Source organism: Leopardus geoffroyi, chromosome C3 (assembly GCF_018350155.1).
Source record: "Leopardus geoffroyi isolate Oge1 chromosome C3, O.geoffroyi_Oge1_pat1.0, whole genome shotgun sequence".
Lineage (NCBI taxonomy): Eukaryota > Metazoa > Chordata > Mammalia > Carnivora > Felidae > Leopardus > Leopardus geoffroyi.
Window position 1 is genome coordinate 145657645 of NC_059338.1, and position 13576 is coordinate 145671220.

Here is a 13576-nt window from a genome sequence, read left to right on the forward strand (position 1 = left end):
CCAGTGAAGAAATGGGCAGAAAACATGAATAGACACTTCTCTAAAGAAGACATCCGGATGGCCAACAGGCACATGAAAAGATGCTCAACGTCACTCCTCATCGGGGAAATACAAAGCAAAACCCCACTCAGATATCACCTCATGCCAGTCAGAGTGGCCAACATGAACAAATCAGGAGACTATAGATGCTGGAGAGGATGTGGAGACACGGGAACCCTCTTGCACTGTTGGTGGGAAGGCAAACTGGTACAGTCACTCTGGAAAACAGTGTGGAGGTTCCTCAAAAAATTCAGACTAGATCTACCCTCTGACCCAGCAATGGCACTGCTAGGAATTTACCCAAGGGATCCAGGAGTGCTGAGGCATAGGGGCACTTGTACCCCAATGTTTATAGCAGCACTGTCAACAATAGCCAAATCATGGAAAGAGCCTAAATGTCCATCAACTGACGAATGGATAAAGAAGTCACGGTTTATATACACAATGGAATACTACGTGGCAATGAGAAAGAACGAAATATGGCCCTTTGTAGCAACATGGATGGAACTGGAGAGTGTTATGCTAAGTGAAATAAGCCATACAGAGAAAGACAGATACCATATGTTTTCACTCTTATGTGGATCCTGAGAAACTTAACAGAAACCCATGGGGGAGGGGAAGGGGGAAAAAAAAAGTTAGAGAGGGAGGGAGCCAAACCATAAGAAACTCTTAAAAACTGAGAACAAACTGAGGGTTGATGAGGGGTGGGGGGGAGGGGAAAGTGGGTGATGGGCATCGAGGAGGGCACCTGTTGGGATGAGCACTGGGTGTTGTATGGAAACCAATTTGACAATAAATTTCATATTAAAAATAAATAAATAAATAGAATAAAATAAAGTAAAATAAAACTCAGAGAACTTAAAAAAAAAAAAAGATGAACTCAAAATGAAATTGTATTTGGTGAATGAATTTTGTGCTGAACCACATGCTTTGCGACAACCCCAGGCGCTGCTGACCCGCTGACTCTCCCACTGACACTTAACTCCCCAGGCACTTAAATTAGATGTCCCACCAGTTCTACCCAGTGGTCATGGCTGGGAAAGGAACTCTGGGCGGGGGAACAAGAGCTCATCCAGCAGGAGCTGGATTTGCAAAACTCCTTTGGTGGTGGCTTCGATTATCCCAGGCCCCTCCTCTCATGGGGGGTAGGGTGAGGGGCGGGGGGAAGGGCTCAGCCCTATCCCAGTTGACCGAGGAGTCAACTGAAGCCACCTGGAACCTACGATTTGAAAGTCATGGTCAATGCCAGGCTCTGAGATAATCTTCCTTGCAAACTACAAAGCTTTAGAAAGCACCTTTCTCCCCCAACTCATTTGTAAGCTAGAAAAACGTCCCTTTTTTAGTAATAGTAGCAATTTACCAAGTTAAAGAATAGGTACAGAGACCCTGAGTCTCTTAAAGCTTTAACTATGTCAAGATAAAGTTTTATAAGGTAAGCCAAGTAAAATCAAATGAAAAATACTCATGTGATGGGGCGCCTGGGTGGCTCCGTCAGCTAGGCGTCCGACTTCAGCTCAGGTCATGATCTCACAGTTCGTGAGTGCGTGCCCCACGTCAGGCTTGGTGTTGACAGCTCAGAGCCTGGAGCCTGCTTCCGATTCTGTGTCTCCCTCTCTCTCTGCCCCTCCCCTGCTCATGCTTTGTCTCTCAAAAATAAATAAACATAAAAAAAAATACTCATGTGACAAAATAAAGTCCTTCTCCAGGTACAGTACACACCCTGACATGCATAATTTCTCTATAACTGTAGACCCTATATTACCCTATAGAACTGTAGGCACAGATCAGACCCTCAGTTGCACTTGAACTATAACTGCTCAGGCCTCCAGGCCAAATGTCCCACTCCTCCATATCCCTGTCAGCAACCTTCCCCCTCTGAGAAGCAGGTGCAACAAACCTGCACGACACTCAAGTGTCTCTCATCCACCGGGGACGCCTAAATCACTGCCTCCTTTATCTACATCAAGCATGACACAAGTACATCAACTTCTGCTTTCTCATTTTCTGCCTCCCTATCTACCTAGCATCTAGAGCCGCGTCCATCCAAGTGATCTTTCCTCTTCCTGCAGAACAGTGGTTTTCAAACTGTGGTCCTGGAACCCTTGCAGTCCCACAGAGCCTCTCACAGGGGCCAGCGTGCAGAGCTTGAGTGAAGGGTTAAAAAGGCAGGGCTGCTGGACTCTTTCCCTCCGCCAGCTCTACCACAGCGATCTTGCTTCTTTCCACCTTAGACACTGGGGTTCCAGATCACCTTTGAATGTCCTACTCAGATAAGAAATCTACTAAGGCTGTCAAGTTCAGGGAGAGGAGATGGGGCCCGAGCATGAGGACTTCGTCATGCACCTTTACTGGAATGATGGGGACTGTCATCCCCAAGGTGACCTCAGCTTCCCCCAACAGGCTGCGATGTGCCTGTATCCACGCCAGTCTGTGGTGAGATTAGACCCCCAACAACATCACCTTAAAGTAGCATTCCCATTTGACGGGCCGATAAACCAACCCAAAGAGGCAAAGGACTTCCTGGGTGGTTATGGCTATCGAGTCCCGACACACACGAGCCTTCGGATGTTGAACCCCAGCTCTGCCCACAATTCTCTACTGCAGAATACGTATTCTGACGCTCTCTTACTTGGAGTACTTCACCTGCACACTCGTTCCTTTGATCTCATCCTCCCCAGAAGGCCTTATCAACTTCCCGACTTAAAGAGGGTCGGAGGGAAGAAACCGGAGCGAGAAACGAAGATCAAGAAGGCCACGCTTACCTGAAACTTCTAGAAACCTCCTGTGCTACTTCAGGCTTTATGGCACGTGGCCTTCCCAACATGAACTACCCATGGCCAGGATTTAGAAACAAAACAAGCCAAAGTACGGAACGTGCCGACCAGACACAATCAAACTATTAAAAGTCAGCAGCTGGCATCATCCGGACGTGCGTTTCCTGGACACATCGGGCATACTGCTGGGTTTCGGGTGATGTCCCTCTGCCCTTAAATGCCCTTCAGGAAACGTGTGCTTCCAAACTAAACACATTTGCCACTTCTAGGCTAGTACTAGAAATATTACGAATGAGTATTTCTTAGAATCCTAAAGACACAGCCAACAAGAAGGACGAGACGGGGGGGAGATAAGGAGCTCCTTCTGTTTGCACGAATACTAAGGACTTCGAAGTTTCCGTACCTTAGGTTAGTACCTGAAATACCACCATGCATCACTTAGAATGCGCTGTGCTTATGTCGCGTGGGGCTGCATTTCCAAAACGCAGAACAAAGTGACCACTTCAGCTGCGTTTTTCTATAGCTGGTGCAGAAGTGAACGGAAGTATAAGGGGCTGACTTATTTTAAGGCAGACGACACCCCAGCCAGAGCTCGACACACGCACAAATGCCTTCAGTGTGAAACACGCATTACTGTCTTCAGGGAAGCGTGCCCTGCAAGGTCTTTTTCTCAGAACCGCTCCTGGGAAGCATTCAAGGAAAATGCTTTCTCCCGGGAACATCGCGACTCTGATGCAAGGCGGTCTGCGTGAATTTACGGGCACCCTGGGTTTTTAATACTTCACCTGAGCAGAGAAGTCAATGAGCTTTGGAAGCAGGACTTTGCCCCCTTCGTCACTCTTCAGGAAATCCAGCAGACTGCCTGTTGATAGAGAGGAACAAGTCAGGGTAGTTCAAACACACAAGACCAACATCCGAACACAAGTCAAACAATCATTCCTATTAGCGGGGGAACCCACGGAATGACGGCCTTGACAATGCTGTATGGCCACTGTGCCTTTTTCTTGAAGTTGGTCATACCCAGTCCCCTCTAAGCTGCTCCCTTTGACCTGATGGGAAATGTAGTGTGTGGTCCAGGTAAGAAAGGCCGATGGGGGGCATGGTTTTTCTGGCTCCGGGTGACCGAGAGCATGCATCTCAGAGCACTTTGCACCTGGCACCACGATACACTTCGTGCAGCTGCCGAATCCTCAGAGCTGCTCAGGGACGGACGTCAGCAAGTCCTCATGGCCGACCTGCCTGCGGCAGGCACTGGGCTGGGCTCACTCCTATCTGTGTCCAGCAAAAGCACAGAGCTCAGCACAGGCTACAGATGCTCACGAGTGTCTGATGAACATACCGTGCTCTGTACCTAAAAGAAAGTTTGTCGATAACCTCCCCCTCCCCCCCCCCCCCCCCCCCCCCCCGCCTGGCTTCCTATGGCATCATCTCTAAAACAAGACCTGCGTTCTCCCCTAGAACTTGAAGTGTCAGCCTTAGGCAAGTTGCTTACCTGTAACGTCTTAGTCCCTGTACAGCGGGCACAGCCTACCAGCTATTATCAGGGTCCTCGTAAGGACAGGTTTAAAGCACGTGCCATGGTGCCTGGCGGGTAGTAAGCGCTCAATAAATGTTCTGCTGCCTCATCCACAGCACAGAACAATGGTACTTAGCCCTCAGATTGCTAAGAAGACCAGGCGAGATCACCCGGGGAAGGCAGCAAGGACAATCTGGTATACAGTAAGTACTCAATAAAGGCTAAGCATCGCTATGTGGAGAAACTCCTATTTACAGTTACGATCCCGGATGCTACCGGCTGATTAATTCAACACGTATTTACTGAACTCCTACAAAGTGTCTGATCCTGAGCCTGGTTTCTGGGTGACAGCAACCTAAGCCATAGGGACAAGGTATTTGGTTTTCGTTTCTAAACAATGTCCTTTTCTGGAAGGACTCAGAGTGAGTAATATTCTTTTTTAACATTTTTTTTTTTTAATTTTTGAGAGAGCAAGACGGAGCACGAGAGTGGGGGAGGGGCAGAGAGAGAGTGGGGGACACAGAACTCAAAGCAGGCTCCAGGCTCTGAGCTGTCAGCACAGAGCCCGACACGGGGCTCGAACTCACGGACTGTGAGATCATGACCTGAGCCAAAGTCGGACATTTAACCGACTGAGTCACCCAGGCGCCCCAGACCGACTAATATTCTGAAATATTTATATATATTAAATAAGCAAATGTAATGTTCATCTTTCTATTCAGCTACGACATTACACTATAATCTCCATTAAGCAGGAGATGATTGTTAATTCTCTATTATGTATGTTTCTTTCTTTTCTTCCTTCGTTCCTTCTGAAGATTTTTAAAGAACCATTTGGCAGTTTGTTAGTATCTCTAACTGAACAGAGGAAGGGTGATAACTCAAACCCTGTTATCTGAAGGTAATATCAGTGGGAGAAAACATGATTGCTGGAAACCTCTTCGTTCAGTGATTCTGATACATAGGAATTTAACTTCCAACAGTTTAAAAAACGTTAACATTTTTGAAACTTAAAAAAATTTATTTCAATGTTTATTTTTGAGAGACAGATAGAGTACGAGTAGGGGAGGGGCAGAGAGAGAGAGAGAGAGAGAGAGAGAGAGAGACACAGAAGCCGAAGCAGGCTCCAGGCTCTGAGTTGTCAGCACAGAGCCCAGTGTGCAGCTCGAACTCACGAACTGTGAGATAGTGACCTGAACAGAAGTCTGACACTTAACCAACTAAGCCACCCAGGTGCCCCAAAATGTGAGCATTTTAAAGTGACACCCTGAACATTAAAAAATGCTAAGGAGGAAAATGACTCGTTTTAGGATTTTAAGAATTCCCGTTTTAAATATATAACAAAAATACTCCTATTTGAAATAGATTTTTTTTTTGACAAATATTTATTAGGGGCCTATGACGTATTGCGTGCTTCTCTTGTGGCTAATATGTATATGAAGACAAATGCAGAGAAGATAGACTATGTATTATTTCTATAATTCAGGTAATATTTATAACATGTCTCATGAGGTGGTTTGTGAACATGCTCTCCTTTCCCACATTTTCTCATTTTTCCGTGGTGAGCCTGCTGTGTTAGAATTAAAACTGAACATTCTTTGAGCATTTAAGCGTTTTGCTTTGGGAGCGTCAAGCCTCTTAAAAGCACGGGGTCGGGGGGCGCCTGGGTGGCTCAGTCGGTCAAGCGTCCGACTTCAACTCAGGTCACGATCTCGCGGTCCGTAAGTTCGAGCCCCGCGTCGGGCTCTGGGCTGATGGCTCAGAGCCTGGAGCCTGCTTCCGGTTCTGTGTCTCCCTCTCTCTCTGCCCCTTCCCCGTTCATGCTCTGTCTCTCTCTGTCTCAAAAATAAACGTTAAAAAAAAAATTAAAAAAAAAAGCACGGGGTCGGGGGGACGGGCTCACCCTTGGCCATGTATTCGGTGATGATGTAGATAGGCTCCTCTCTGGTGACCACGGCATACAGCCTCACCAGCTTGTCGTGCTGAAGGGTCTTCATGAGGTTGGCCTCCTCCAGGAACGCCTGCACAGACATGGTGCCTGGTTTCAGGGTTTTTACAGCCACTTTGGTACTGTTGTTATAGTAACCTAGAAAGCAAGCAGAAGGGAGGGCAAGTTTCGTGACTTCAGCTTTATAGATCAAACTGAAAACCAAAAACTTTATGCAGAGTTCAAAGGAAATTTCGTCCTAGGTCGAAAAAACTTACACAAAACCCTCTACAGGGTTCACACGAGGGAAGGCTGAGTCAAGGGTGTGTGAGAATGTGAGACTTCTGTCTACCATCTTTACCAAAGAAATCTAAAATCGTCCCCAAAACCAAAAAGTTTTCATAAAGCATTATTTAAAAAAACAAAAACAAAAAAAACCCTCTATATGCGGGGCACCTGGGTGGCTCAGTTGGCTAAGTGTCCAACTCTTGATTCAGGCTCGGGTCACGATCTCACAGTTTTTCTTGCAGGATCGAGCCCCGCATGGGGCTCCGTGCTGAGCATGGTTATTCACCCATAAACAAGAATGAAATCTTCCCATTTGCAAGGACATGGGTGAAGCCAGGAGAGTATACAACTAGGTGGAATAAGCCAGAAAAAGACAAATGCCATATGATCTCACCCATATGTGGAATTTAAGAAACAAAACAAATGAGCACGGGAGAAAACAGAGAAAGAGACAAACCAAGAAATAGACTTTTCACTATAGAGAATAAACTGGTAGTTAGCAAAGGGGAAGGGATTGCAGGATGGGTGAGATAGGCAGTAGGGATTAAAGAGCACACTTACCATGATAAAACAATTGTTTTGATTAAAATGTTAAAAAGTTTAATATGGAGAGTCATTACAAACTTGCTTCAAGGTTTATACATAGGTTTTCAGTGACACAAATGTATTTAATGAATGCAGAAAAGTCGTAGGATACAAAGTTGATATACAGAAATCTGTTGTATTTCTATACACTAATCATGAAGTAGCAGGAAGAGAAATGAGGAAAACAATCCCATTTACGGTTGCATCAAAAAGAATAAATATCTGGAATAAATTTAACCAAGGAGGCAAAAGATCTGTACCCTGAAAACTATAAAACGCTGACGAAAGAAACTGAAGACGACACGAACGAATGGAAAGATACACCAGGGTCATGGATTAGAAGAATTAATGTTGTTAAAATGTTCCTACTATGCGAAGGAATCCACAGATTCAACGCAATCCCAATCCAAATGCCAACAGCATTTTTTACAGAACTAGAACAAATAATCCTAAAATCCGTATGGAACCACAAAAGACCCTGAATAGCCAAAGCAATTTTGAGAAAGAACAAAGCTGAAGGCAATCCCAGATTTCAAGGTACAGTACAACGTTACGGTAATCAAAACAGTATGATGTTGGCACAAAAATAGACACACAGATCAATAGAATAGAAGAGAAAGCCCATAAATAAACTCATACTTACGTGGTCAATTAATCTATGATAAAGTAGGCAAGAATATACAATGGGGACAAGATCGTTTTTACGATAAATGGGGTTAAGAACATTGGACAGTTACATGCAAAAGAATGAAGCTGGACCACTTTCTTATACCATTAACAACAACAAAAAAAGCCCTTCAAATAGATTAAAGACTTAAATATAAGACCTGAAACTATAAAATTCCTAAAAGAAAACACAGGCAGTCATCTCGTGGACATCAGTCTTCACAACATCTTTATGAATATGTCTCCTCAGGCAAGGAAAACAAAAGCAAAACTAAACTACTGGGACCACACGAAAATAAACCGCTTGTGCACAGCGAAGGACACCGACAAAATGAGAAAACAGCCTACCGAATGGGAGGGGAGACTGACAAATGACACATCTGATAAGGGGTTAATACCCAAATATATAAGGAACTTCTACAACTCAACACCAGAAAAACCAAATGATCCGATTAAAAATGGGCAGGGGACCTGAACAGACATTTTTCCAAAAAAGACTTACAGATGGTCAACAAATGTATGAAAAGATGTTCAACATCACTAATCATCGGGGAAATGCAAATCGAAGCCCCCAGTGAGACCTCACCTCACACCTGTCAGAATGGATGGTACCAAGAAGACACGAACTAACAAGCATTGGTAACGACGAGGAGAAAAAGGAGCCCTCATGCACTGTTGGTAGGAATGCAAACTGGTACAGCCACTGTGGAAAACAGTATGGAGTTTCCTCAAACAAACTGAAAACTGAAATACCATGTGATTCAGTAATTCCGCTTTTGGGTATTTACCCAGTGAAAATGAACACATTAATTCTAAAAGATATATGCAACCCTATGTTTATTGCAGCATTACTTACAGCAGCTAAGACATGGAAGCAACCTGAGTGCCCATCAGTAGATGAGTGGATACAGAAGTGATACCCACACACCCGATGCAATTTACTCCGCCATAAAAAAGAATGAGATCTTGCCGTTGGTAATAACACAGATGGGCCTAGAGGGCATTATGCTAAGGAAGTCAGACACAGAAAGATAAATACCATAGGATTTCACTCAACTGTGGAATCTAAAAAAAACAAAAAAAAAACAAAAACAAAAACAAACAAAAACAAAAACAACGTAAAATAAATGAACAAACAAAAACAAAAACAAAAAAACAGACTCAACAGAGAACAAACTGGTGGTTGCCGGAGGGGAAGGGGTGCAGGGATGGGTGTAATAGGTGAAGGGGATGAAGAAGGTACAAACTTTCTGTTACAAAGTGAGTAAGTCACAGACATGAGAAGTACAGCATAGGGACTCTCGTCAATCATACTGCAATCATGTTACTGTGGTGAACAGCGAGTGATGTACAGAATGGTCAGATCACTATGTTGTACCTCCGAAAGTAATGTAACATTGTGTGCCAAACTTCAATAATAAATGCAAAAAACAAACCAGATACAATGCAAAAAAGGTTTCTACATAGATCCTCAGTGACATGACTGTATCAGTGGCAAAGCAGAGCAAGAAAATACACTCCCTTTGACACATGTAACCGACAAAGGACTGGTGTCCAGAATATACAAAGAATTCCTACAAATCAATAAGAAAAATAGAAAAATGGACAGAGGCTTGAATGGGCATTTTGAAAAGAAGTCGTCCAAATGGCTGCCAAACGTGTCAAAAAGAACTCAGTCTTATTAGTAATCAGAGAAATGCAAATAAAGCTATAGGAAGAAGCCACCACCCAGCTTGACAAAAATCACAAAGCCTGACAACTTGAGTGTTGGCGAGCACATGACCATGGGAGAGAGATTGGGGCAGCTCCCCAAGGCCTTCTGTGCTCTTTTCTGAGCATCAGTGAAATCGAGCCGTGAAGCTTGTCTTTAATAATATTCCCAGGGGCCCATGAAGGATGTTGACAGACCAGCCTCCTTTCAAGTGCAATCATTTGAGTGTTGGCCACACCCCTCACCTCCCCACAGGCTGTGCTGACCCGTGGCCCACCTCCTTCTAGATACAATTCTGTTGATCAGGAAATGGCATACTGAGAACCCTTGTATATGTGACTGGGATAAGCACTTTGGAAACAAAGTTGGCAGTGTTTGGTAGAGTTGAAGATCCATACTCCCGTGATCCAGCAAAGTGACTCCTGGCCACCCTAGAAAAACTCATGGACCCTTGATCCACTACAAAAAGGTTCCCAGCAGAATTGTCATTCATAGTTGCTGAAAACTGGGAACACGTTCAGCTTCATCAATAAATAGTGAAATCAGGGGCGCCCCCGTGGCCCAGTCAGTTGAGCGTCCAACTTCGGCTCCGGTCACGGTCTCACGGTTCATGAGTTCGAGCCCCGTATCAGTTTCGCTGCTGTCAGCCAGAGCCTGCTTCGGATCCTCTATCCCACACACTCTGCCTCTCCCCCACTCTCTCTCTTTCTCTGCTCCTCCCCTGCTCACTCACCCTCACTAACGTTTAAAAGTAAATGGTGAAATGAATAGCTAAACCTCTCTACACCTTGAGTACAACAACACGATGTGCTATAGCGATGAAGGTAAATGAACTGTAGCCACGCCCAAAAACATGGATGAAATCTCACAACTATAATGTGGAACAGAAGAGGCAAGACGTAAGAAAACGGTAGTTTTTTGGGGCACCTGGGTGGCTCAGTTGGTTAAGCGTCTGACTTGGGCTCAGGTCATGATCTCACGGTTCGTGGGTTCGAGCCCCGCGTCGGGCTCTCTGCTGACAGCTCGGAGCCTGGAGCCTGCTTCGGATTCTGTGTCTCCCTCTTTCTCTGCCCCTCCCCTGCTCACACCCTGTCTCTCTCTCTCTCAAAAATGAATAAACATTTTTTAAAAATTAAAAAAAAATAAAAGGGTAGTTTTTGGTATGACTCATTAACATAAAGTTTAAAACCAGGCAAAACTACTATATTCTTGAGGATGCACACCCCCATGTGCATAAGTAACAGAAGAATAAAGAAAAGGAAATTATCACAAAAGCCAGAATGGCAGCTGCCTTTGGGGGACGGTGAGGTTGTGGTTGGTAAAGGATAAGTGGGGGCTGCTGGTGCTGGTAAGTTTCCACCGTGTGGTCTCAGCGGCCACCGCGCCAGTGTTCATTTTATAATTATTTGTGATATTGAACATTTGTGTTGTATACAACTTTTCAGTCTGCCGTTAGCTCACCCAGCAATAAAAGTGAAAGAAACAAACCCGCTCTCTCTCTGTCATCCAACAATGGAACTCACTGAGCCTTTTTACATACATAAAATTATGGGCAAAGGATGAAGAAAAAAAACGCTTTCCAAGGGCAGGGGAAAAAGTTGTCAGGAAACAGCACAGCTGCTAAAGATATTAAAATTGCTGATAAGGAGGTTGAGATGAACGGTAAATAAAACGGTTCCATCAAGCACAGCTCAAGATTGCAGCAGCTTCCAAACTCACTGGCGTCTTGGGGCGGTGGTATTTAAACAAGAGGGCAGGTCTCCGACTTGCCCTAAAGGCATGATTTTTATTCGGCACTAAGGATCAGACTATACTTTGCCGAGATACTCTCCCGTAGGGTACAGGTTCAATGAACCTAGTCATGGAGATTTGGGTCGGCATTACAGATAGACGATGATTTTTTAAAAAAAAATCATTTGAGGGGGCGCCTGGGTGGCTCAGTCCGTTGAGCATGTGACTCTTGATTTTGGCTCAGGTCACGATCTCATGATTCAGGAGATCGAGCCCCGTGCCAGGCTCTGCGCTGGCAGGTGTGGAGCCTGCCCGGGATTCTCTCACTCTGTCGCTCGCTGCCCCTCCCCAAATCGCATGCGTGCCCCCTCTCTCTCTTTCTCAAAATAAATAAATGAACATTAAAAAAAAAAATCACTTGAAAGTGAAGAATTTCTTGAAGAGTGCCATTTTGGCACAGTTAAAGAAAGCTCGTGTGACACTTTGAGGCAGCTCCACTTCCGGGTGTGACTAATTTGCTAAAAAGCTCCTAAGTACCGCAAAATGGAAGCTGGTTTTCACAAGAGGGGCATGTGGTTGGTGTTGGCTGGTGATTGAATTTCAAGGCAACTGGCTCGAAAATGTATCAGGCAACATTCAATGGAAAACAAGTTCCCTTTCTTCTACAAAGTCTCTTCGCAGATCAAGTGGCAACAGGAAACATCATCTTTGGCTTCACTGAGCAGTCAGTTCCCCTGGAATCCAACAATCCACAGGGAAAAACGTGTCACCAAGCCAGATGTCAAGAGGATCACACGAACGAGAGGAAACAGCTTGAGGGAGAAACTCCTTTCTTTTAGCCCCACCCTCTCCTCCCCTAAAGCAGGTCACTTCCTAGTATTTGTTCGTGCGTTGCAGACCAGAACAATCTGGACCGTAAAATGTGACTGGCAGTCTATGAATGTCACAAAAATATGATTTTATTTGGTTGCCAGTGATACAATTTTTAATTTGTTCTACTTTTGCTATCAATGAGAAAAACTAGTCGGCTCATCTCTTGAGATCCAAAATCCCAAAAGAGAAATCAGAAACTAAACTCAGGCAGCTCTAAATTGCAGACCTTGATTTTTACACCAACCCTTGGACAGATGGAAGGAGACACAGATACACCCGGGGGGGGGGGGGGTAGGCATCCTTTGACCTCTGATCCATAACATAGTGTCACCAATCATTTATTCTTTTGGTCTGATTCCCAGTATTCCTCTGCTAAATGCATTCAGCACATGGACGTTATTTCTTTCTTTTTTTTTTTTTTTTTAATTTTTTTTTTCAACGTTTTTATTTATTTTGGGGACAGAGAGAGACAGAGCATGAATGGGGGAGGTGCAGAGAGAGACGGAGACACAGAAAGGGAAACAGGCTCCAGGCTCCGAGCCATCAGCCCAGAGCCCGACGCGGGGCTCGAACTCACGGACCGCGAGATCGTGACCTGGCTGAAGTCGGACGCTTAACTGACTGCGTCACCCAGGCGCCCCAACATGGACGTTATTTCAATAGCAAAGGAAGTACTCCCTTGACAGCCAAATTCATAGAACCGTATCTGCAAAAGATCCCAGATCAAAATTTCTATTTTGCTCTTTTCTCTTTTTTTCCCTTCTTTCTTTCCCTTCCTTCCCCACCCCCTTCCTCTTCCCTTCCTTCCTTTAATACAAGACTAGAGGAGAAAAGCATGATTAAAAAACAACTATCAACGTCAATATCCTGGCAAGGATATCATACTGTAGTTTTGCAAGATGTTACCACTGGGGGAAACTAGGTCAAGGTTACATGGGATCTCTTTGTACTATTTATGTATTGTGTGTGTGTGTGTGTGTGTGTGTGTGTGTGTATACACACACACACACACACACACACGAATATTGAAAGAGAATTCATATGCCATATCATTCACCTGTTTAAAGCATACAATTCATTGGTTTTTATATATTCAGAATTGTGGGCCCAGCAGCACAATCAAATACTGGGACGTTTTCATCACCCCCAAAAGAAATCCCACAGCCATTGACAGTCACGTCCCCATCCTCCTGGTCCCGCCACTAAGGCGGCCACCCATCTATTCGGAGTGATAGATTTGCCTATCCACAACACAAATGGGATCACTTAACACGTGGTCCTTTGTGTCTGGCTTCTGTCATTTAACACAGTGTTTTCAAGGGTCACCCACATGGTAGCATGTGTCAGCTACTTTATCCCTTTTTATGGCTGAATAATATCCTATTGGACAGAAACAGCACATTTTGTGTATCCATTGCACGGATGGACATGTGGGTTGTTTACGGTCTGTAGCTATTATGAATAAT

The 13576-nt window shown here is 44.7% G+C and overlaps 1 protein-coding gene across 6 annotated transcripts in view; it reads right to left on the minus strand.

Annotated features, from left to right (window-relative positions):
* Positions 1–13576, minus strand: part of LYN (LYN proto-oncogene, Src family tyrosine kinase) — a 126142-nt gene that overhangs the window by 39115 nt on the left and 73451 nt on the right. For all 6 annotated transcript variants that reach the window (XM_045455209.1, XM_045455210.1, XM_045455214.1 and 3 more), the window contains exons 9-10: positions 6233–6415; positions 3599–3675 (exon numbers count right to left, since the gene is read on the minus strand). In XM_045455209.1, the coding sequence (XP_045311165.1) occupies positions 3599–3675; positions 6233–6415 (260 nt within the window). The remainder of the gene's footprint in view (positions 1–3598; positions 3676–6232; positions 6416–13576) is intronic.